The sequence below is a fragment of the Epinephelus moara genome, chromosome 24, assembly GCF_006386435.1.
Source record: "Epinephelus moara isolate mb chromosome 24, YSFRI_EMoa_1.0, whole genome shotgun sequence".
Classification (NCBI taxonomy): Eukaryota; Metazoa; Chordata; class Actinopteri; order Perciformes; family Serranidae; genus Epinephelus; species Epinephelus moara.
In genome coordinates this window covers 20,811,743-20,820,529 of record NC_065529.1, presented here as the reverse complement: position 1 = coordinate 20,820,529, position 8,787 = coordinate 20,811,743, and the positions used below count along the sequence as shown (strand labels likewise).

The 8,787-nt window shown below is 40.8% G+C and overlaps 1 protein-coding gene across 1 annotated transcript in view; it reads left to right on the top strand.

Moving 5' to 3' along the window:
* The window catches only part of LOC126386750 (intermediate filament protein ON3-like), a 16,061-nt gene extending 8,249 nt beyond the window's left edge, over nucleotides 1-7,812 (top strand). Inside the window, exons 14-18 of the mRNA XM_050039307.1 lie at nucleotides 6,456-6,620; nucleotides 6,711-6,836; nucleotides 6,941-7,161; nucleotides 7,256-7,311; nucleotides 7,418-7,812. Coding sequence (XP_049895264.1) covers nucleotides 6,456-6,620; nucleotides 6,711-6,836; nucleotides 6,941-7,161; nucleotides 7,256-7,311; nucleotides 7,418-7,560 — 711 coding nt within the window. The 3' untranslated portion in view covers nucleotides 7,561-7,812. The remainder of the gene's footprint in view (nucleotides 1-6,455; nucleotides 6,621-6,710; nucleotides 6,837-6,940; nucleotides 7,162-7,255; nucleotides 7,312-7,417) is intronic.
* Nucleotides 7,813-8,787: the final 975 nt, after the last annotated feature.

Sequence of the window (8,787 nt, the reverse complement as noted above, 5' to 3'; positions counted from 1 at the left end):
CAAAACCACTATTCAATGCAACTATCTGCAATCAGCACATAAATGTATCTCTATATCGACTGTCCCGTCACATCTGATGTCAGATCAAAGGGACATGGCACCGTTTGGCACGTTTGGCATGCGTAATGGAAACCCGTGGAGGTTTGCTCGCAGTTCCCTATATTCGGACACTGCGAGGTTGGACCTCCCGGACCAAAACATCAGTTTCCTCCTGCTCTCTTCTGCCATGGTGAATTGAGTAAACTCTCATTACGCCTTTGCGCGGCACATTTAAGGGCGAGGAGAGGGGCTTATTTGATTGGTGTGATGTGAATCGGCTGTGTAAAACCCACTTCACGCCTTCTCTCCTCCCTCTTTCCGACTTGCGCAAGTAGGAGGGATGGAGGTGGGAAAGAGGAGTAGCTGCGCCAGCACGCACGGTGTGCCAAACTTGCAAAATCCGCCTGGCTACACCCAGCTGGTGAAGCACAGGTGCGCTGCGCCTCTGCCTCGCCCGGTCTGCGAAACTAGAGGCCTAAATGTTAAATCTGAATGCTAAATCTAAATCTAAATATTAAATCTAAATCTAAATCTAAATGCTAAATCTAAATCTAAATACTAAATCTAAATGCTAAATCTAAATCTAAATATTATATCTAAATCTAAATGTTAAATCTAAATGCTAAATCTAAATCTAAATACTAAATCTAAATGCTAAATCTAAATCTAAATATTAAATCCAAATCTAAATGTTAAATCTAAATGCTGAATCTAAATGCTAAATGTTAAATCTAAATGTTCTGGGTGAAACTAAATATTTAGCTAATATGCAAATTCACACTGCCGGTCACCGGAAGTACCAAAATAAAAGCTCGAGATGGTCAGACTGTGTTTATAGAATCAAATAACGAATTAAAACCAACTTATGGGGGAAATGAACACTTGAACATTAGCGTGATAATAACTACCTAAAATAACAAGAAACGTGTTTGGAGAAATTTTATTTGACGTGTACTTTGAGTTGTTAGTGTTCCTTCGGAGGGAATCACTTTGTTGTTTACAAATACTTCCGGGTAGAAAACCAGCGGAGTTTAGCTACATATATATATGAATATCTCACATTTTTCACTTCACTATATCACCGTTTAGACTAATCTGGTGTTTGTAAAGTCTATAAACACAATGATTGAACAAACATTACTATTTCTGTGTGCATGTTTTGAAATTAATAACATGGTTATCGTAGATTAGCTGGGCTAACTGTTAACTGTTAACCCCGTTAGCGGTGTCTGTAATGACTCATTAACTCTAAACTGTCCGTGAAAAAAATATTTTTTCCAGCGGATGTCTTAGTTACAACATGATTGAGCTAACTGGAGTAGTTTCATGTCGTATCCGACAAAGGGAGGCTTTTAACAGATGATGTCCTGATGTTAGCTTTGCTGCTGCTGCGGCCACTGATGCTTTCTAGACATTGTGATTTCCCAAAACTGAATAAATACCACACATAGCAACACAGTGAACACACTGCTTTGCTAGCTCAATCATGTTGTAACTAAGACATCTGCTGGAAAAAAAATATTTTTTTCACGGACCGTTTAAGAGTTAATGAGTCATTACAGACACCGCTAACGGGGCTAACAGCTAACGGTTAGCCCAGCTAATCTAAGATAACCATATAATTATTTACAAAACGTGCACACAGAAATAGTAATGTTTGTTCAATGCATTGTGTTTATAGACTTTACAAACATCAGATCAGTCTAAACGGTGATATAGTGAAGTGAAAAATGTGAGAAATTCATATATATATGTAGCTAAAGTCTGCTGGTTTTCTACCCGGAAGTATTTGTAAACAACAAAGTAATTCCCTCCGAAGGGACACTAACAACTCAAAGTACACGTCAAATAAAATTTCTCCAAACATGTTTTTTGTTATTTTAGGTAGTTATTATCACGCTAATGTATGTTCAAGTGTTCATTTCCGATAAGTTGGTTTTAATTTGTTATTTGAGTCTATAAACACAGTCTGACCATCTCGAGCTTTTATTTTGGTACGTCCGGTGACCGGCAGTGTGAATTTGCATATTAGCTAAATATTTAGTTTCACCCAGAACATTTAGTTTTAACATTTAAAATTTACATTTAGATTTAATATTTAGATTTAACATTTAGATTTAGATTTAGCATTTAGATTTAGATTTAATATTTAGAGTTAACATTTAACATTTAGGTGCCACATTTAATATTTAGATTTAACTATTTAAAATATTTCTAAGTTAACAAATATTGCTGTAAATGTGGTAAAAGGTGACGTTAAAAAATTCACAACACTTTTTTAAACATTGTTTGAAGCTAAATGTGGCAAAATGTTGATGTTATTTTCAGTGTGAGCCACTTTTCAAACGGCACCCCATACACGCCAAATTCTGAAGTTGTATCCATTCATGTTTCCCGCAAAACCAGTTACATCACCATTAGAGCAATTACAGGTGATCCATGCATCTTTTCTCCCAGACAAAGGAAATTACTTTTCCTGTTGCTACAAATCCAGCATTAATCCTCACTGACAAGCCAGCAGTCTCAAACTCCAACCTTTTATCACTTGTACAAGGCATGTGGACTTGCTAAAGTCACTCAGTGAGTGAAATCTCTCTGTTGAACGATACATTTCTATGCTAGTGTTAGTTTTTCTCATAAAAGATAGAACACAAAACATGTTAAATTAATAGTAGCGGTAGATGATTTATCACCTATAGCCCTGTCAGCATCTCTGCCAAGATGACAGCGAGAATGCTGCTTGACTGGTTACAGTTTTTTGCCTTTAAAGAAACAGATTGGCTAAAAGCAAGCATGGTTTGGAGGACCTAAATATCTACTCACCATCTCAGGATTCCTGTGTCGTGTTATGTAACCGTACAGGTTAGGGGGGTTGGTGCTCTATCTGAGTCCTTTCGTACCAGTAAAGGGGTTAGACAGGGTGATTTATTGTGTCCGTTCTTGCTCAACATGTATATAGGTGACTTGTTTGGGCAGTTAAATGTTCGCAAAGCAGGCTGTGTTTGGGTCATCTCATAATCAATCATTTGACAGATGATTTGGTGAGATTTTCTACCTGCTGTGCTGGTCTTCAACATATATTCTATATTCTTCCAATATGTTGCTGAATCTGATATGATATTTGATGCTGAAAAGAAACTGACAAAGTCCTGACAATTTGATGCAAAGATGGGAGAAAAATGCCGTTTTACAGGTTTTACTTAAGTGAATTAGATATGTTGCTAAAGTAAGTGTGAATGTATAGCATTAATATATATATATGTTTAAATATAATTTGAACTGTGACAAAGATATAGGTTGGCAATGTTGGAAATGACTAAAAAAAAAAAAAGAAAATTACATAGCCAAATGTAGCATTAGCCCCATGGATTCAAATTTCATTTAAGTAACACTGTATAAAAATCATTACAGCATAATTGCTTTAGGTACCAGAAAGTAAAAGTACTCATTATACAGGATGACTTCTTACAGATGGCTAATAACTATTACTAGTCCATACCCATTGAGTACAGCATACCATACCATGACTTAGTCATACCAAAAATTAGAAAAACAAAGACATTCGGCCACAGGGGGAGCCACAGCGATCCGTCGCATTTGAGCCATTTTTCAGCATTTTTCTTTTGTTATAGCGCCACCCAGATGCAAATTAGAGTTAAATTTCTCCAGTCACCTTGAGGCGTCCTGTTCTACATATCTACCAAGTTTAGTAAAAACCAATATGGCAGTTTGGCCTAGATAAGAAATTAGCTCTCTAGCGCCCCCATTTTGTTTGATGGGGTCAAAGCGCCCCCATTTTGTTTGATGGGGTCAATAATGGAGGGATCCCCTCAGATTATGTCTGGTCATATACCTACAAAGTTGTGTGGTGATCGGTGAAACCCTTGAGATGTTATACACCTTTATGTGATGAGCCACGCCCTCCGCAATATTCATTGCCTTATAGAAGCTCAGTTTCAGTACATTTTCCAACTTTTGCCAAGAGGGAACTTTAGATATTGGTCCCTAGATTATGTTCACCGAGTTTCATGCAGATCGGTCAAACTTCCAAGGAAGAGATCGATTGTAAGTGTTTTTCAAAAAATTCAAAATGGTGGAAAATCTCTATCACCGGAAGTTATGGGTTCTTGAGGCAAATCTGTTCCTCATGAGGAGAGGCATCTCTGTGCAAAGTCTCATGTCCCTACAACATACGGGGCATGAGATATGCCCATTCAAAGTTTGCAATTTCAATCGGTTGCTATAGTGCCCCCCTTTGGCCAATTGATGTAATATTGCTTCATTCGCATCCTCCCATGACCCTCTACCACTGTGCCAAATTTCACATGGATTGACCAAGTCAGTGAGGAGAAAAACATGGAACAGACACACAGACAGACACACCCACAGACAGACAGAGTTTTCATCATTATATAGTAAGATAAGATACTGCTGGGTTGATTCATATAAACTAAACATTGTGCGAAATATTAACAATAATGTTGCTGCCAGTGAGCTCAGCTGACCACCACGAAATCAAGCACATACACAGTACTTAGGGTACATGAAACAGGTGATTTAATGTTACTGCTCATTTTAAAAAAATCACTTAGCAACAAAACTGTGACAACAAAACAACATCTCATACACATCCCCTCCCTTCTGAGCTCCAATATTCATTTCACTATACCTCTCACACTCTCCCCCTTCAGTCTGTCCTGGTGCAGGGTGTGTCACAACTTATCTTCTGACAATCCTTCCCTACCTGTTTTACAGGACTGGACACTCCTGTCATTCAGAGCCAGAGGCTGAGGTGGAGGGGAGGCTGGACATCAGAAGTGACAGTACAGGTTGAGGTGGCTCAGTAAGTCCTCCCCCCGCCCCCAACTCAGCAAAGACATAAAAGCCAGCAGGGGCCACAGTGAGACACTCAGAGGGACTTAGCTCTCCTTTTGACGACATCTCATCTCCTGCTCTCCTCTTCTCAGAGAATTGACAACCTTTTCCACTGCAAACATGATGATGAGGAAGTCATACTCAGTCTCAGGCTCGAGTGGCTCCACCAGGAGGTCGCTTGCCCCAGTCAACTACTCCGTACAAAGAGCCACTTACAGTTCTGGTGGTGGTTCTGGCTTTGGTTCTGGCTTTGGTTCTGGTGCTGGCTATGGAAGTGGTTTCACATCTGGAAGCGTGAGTGGCTATGGTTTATCTTCTAGCCAAGCAGGAGGCGCCTTCATCCCTCCACCCATCACAGCTGTCACAGTCAACCAGAGCCTGCTGGCCCCTCTGAGCCTGGAGATTGACCCCACCATCCAGGCTGTCCGCACCCAGGAGAAGGAGCAGATCAAGACCCTCAACAACCGCTTCGCCTCCTTCATTGACAAGGTTGGTTTCTATGCACTCTTTATGATTGTACAATTTACTGGAGACCTTATTATCTTAGTAGCTACTGACGTGAGAAATGAATGAACTTTAGTATACAGTATAGTAACAGCAACCTTACCAATAGATGCAACTGATTGTTTACATTAAACATGATTGTTTTTCTTCAAATCACTTAATCACTCCAAGAGTCAGTTAAAGCAGCAGCCAAACCAAATCTATGCACTTCGATTAAAAAGAAAAAAAAAAAAAAAAAAAAATACACATATATATATATATATATATATATATATATATATGAAGGAAATACTTTTTTGACACATCTCACACCCTGGTTTTGTGTCTCCGCAGGTCCGTTTCCTTGAGCAGCAGAACAAGATGCTGGAGACCAAATGGAGCCTCCTGCAGGACCAGACCACCGCCCACTCCAACATTGATGCAATGTTCGAGGCCTACATTGCCAACCTGCGCAGACAGCTTGACGGGCTGGGCAGTGAGAAGGTCAAGCTGGAGGGAGAACTGAGAAACATGCAGGGCCTGGTTGAGGACTTCAGGAAGAAGTGAGTACTTGCATGACATACAACAAATACATGACAGTGAGCACATGTTCAAAATGGAGCAGATTTACTAAAGTGTTGCCTCGTGTTCCTTCAGGTATGAAGATGAAGTCCTCAAACGTGGAAATGCAGAAAATGAGTTTGTGCTCCTGAAGAAGGTGCAAAACATCAAAATGACAATCATTATTATTATTATTATCTTAATTCCAGGGTTTAGCGCAATGTGACCAGTTGTAACACTTCCTGCTTCTACATGACTGTCTTCTTCCAGGACGTTGATGCTGCTTACATGAACAAGGTGGAGCTGGAAGCCCGGGTGGATGCTCTTCAGGATGAGATCAACTTCCTCAGAGCCGTCTATGAGGCTGTACGTGTCTATAGTATCTCATAGTTCATGATTCTCTAATAACCATTTGAGTTAAAGCTGATGATCATCCACTCATTGTGTAAATCAAAAAGACAGAGGTAACTGTTGTGTAACAACCGTTGGTTCTGTAGGAGCTTCGTGAGCTGCAGAGCCAGATCAAGGACACCTCCGTCATTGTGGAGATGGACAACAGCCGTAACCTGGACATGGATTCTATCGTGGCTGAAGTGCGTGCTCAGTATGAGGACATTGCCAACCGCAGCAGGGCTGAAGCCGAGAGCTGGTACAAACAGAAGGTGAGTAAAAATTTAAGTTGTGGTATATCCTGTGTCTCTTTAAACACCTCTGGATCATGTTCTTGATACATCTTGTGTTTTTCATGATAGTACGAGGAGATGCAGTCCTCTGCCGGACTTTACGGAGATGACCTGCGCACAACCAAGGCTGAGATTGCTGAGCTGAACCGTATGATCGCACGTATTCAGAATGAGATTGAGGCTGTCAAGGGACAGGTATATTTTAAGACCTTCTCATGGCTGATGCCTTTTTATGAACACACTTCATTGTTTGAAAGGATTTGCAGTTATTAAACCACCTGTGACATCACTTTCCTCAGAGGGTCAGCCTTGAGGCTCAGATCGCAGAGGCTGAGGAGCGCGGTGAGCTGGCAGTGAAGGATGCCAGGCTCCGCATCAAGGACCTGGAGGATGCTCTGCAGAGAGCCAAGCAGGACATGGCCCGCCAGGTGCGTGAATACCAGGAGCTGATGAACGTCAAGCTGGCCCTGGACATCGAAATCGCCACCTACAAGAAACTGCTGGAAGGAGAGGAGTCCAGGTGGGATAAACTTGATTATTTCATGTAGATTCATGGCTGCAGCATCAGCTTCAACTCTGAATGAAGAACTAACCCGTCATTATTTCTACATTAGACTGGCCAGCGGAGGCTCCAACGCAACCATCCACGTGCAGCAGACCAGTGGAGGTGGTAAGTTTCAGATTTTATACATCGTTATCATAAGTTATATGTGAACCAACAAACCACACTGACAGATGGAGGAATGATAACACTTACATGTTTTTTTCTGCTCCAGGACTCCAGAGCTCCAGCGGTGGATTCGGCTCCAGCGGTGGATTCGGCTATGGTGGCAGCTTGTCTGGTGGTTATGGCGGTCTGAGTGGTGGTACCATTACCAAGTCCACAGTCTCAACATCCAGTTCCATGAGACGCTATTAAAAAGGAGAGCCATATTTTTTTTTTTCCCCTTCAGAAAAAATGGGTAAATTTGTACCCATTCATGATGCATTTCTTACTCTGCTGTTTGACATCACTTAACAAGAGTTTCTGAAGGTAAACCTGACCTCAAGGAAACACGATCAAATGTTGAAACCACATTTATTTTTTAAAGCCTTCTTAGCAACATGACTGATGAATGTTACAGCAAATGACATCAGATGAATCTGAATAAAATAAATCTGAGAACTAAAATGATTGCCTCTCACTCTCATTGTTGTGATACATGAAAGAAAACGCTCAGGAGGGTCTTACCTAAATATCTAGATGCTATTCACACACATAGATTTCACATGGGGGCAGTGCTGTGCCACTTTTCTACCACTCACTTCCTGCTTGGTGTTGCAGTCTGCCATATATCTATGTAGGCTACAATGTGTCAATTCTACACTGTCATTTTAAGTAAATATGAAAATAACTATTCGTAAAGGTTTCAAATCCCAAGTCTCTCACTCATTACTGCTCGGTGACAACACACAAGACTGGACAAAAGAAACCTGGACATTTCACTGATTAAAAGCTTTTGCAGTTCAAATGTTAGCTGATGTGGAGACACTTTTTCGTACAGCTGACAAACAGTTGTTGATTGAACTGTCCTGTGCACTAAATTTCTGTATTGTCAGGTTAACAAGAAAAATCCTTTCTTCATCTTCACCTCAGGCTGAGCGTGCTGGCAGTGATCATGCATTTAACTGCTGAATTCTGTCCAAGAGCAATTAAAGTTGAGTCATAACTGGTAGGAGGCACGCACCAAGTTCTGAAGTTGCATCCATTCATGTTTTCACAAAACCAGTTACATCACCATTAGAGCAATTACAGGTGATCCATGCATCTTTTCTCCCAGAGAAAGGAAATTACTTTTCCTGTTGCTACAAACCCAGCATTAATCCTCACTGACGAGCCAGCAGTCTCAAACTCCAACCTTTTATCAGTTGTACAAGGCATGTGGACCTGTTGTTCTCCTCTGTCACTGTCACTAACTGGTGATGCTTGTAATGATCTGGACAATTAAGACGCCCTTGATAGAGAATGACACTTAGTAATTAATATGCATCTGTAACAAGGCACAGTTACATTTGTAACGCTGTGCTCGACAGCACAAAGGGAGGAGCAGAAGAATGAAAAAGCCCTGGCCATTACGTATCACACAGAAGCTGATCGTGCTGCATG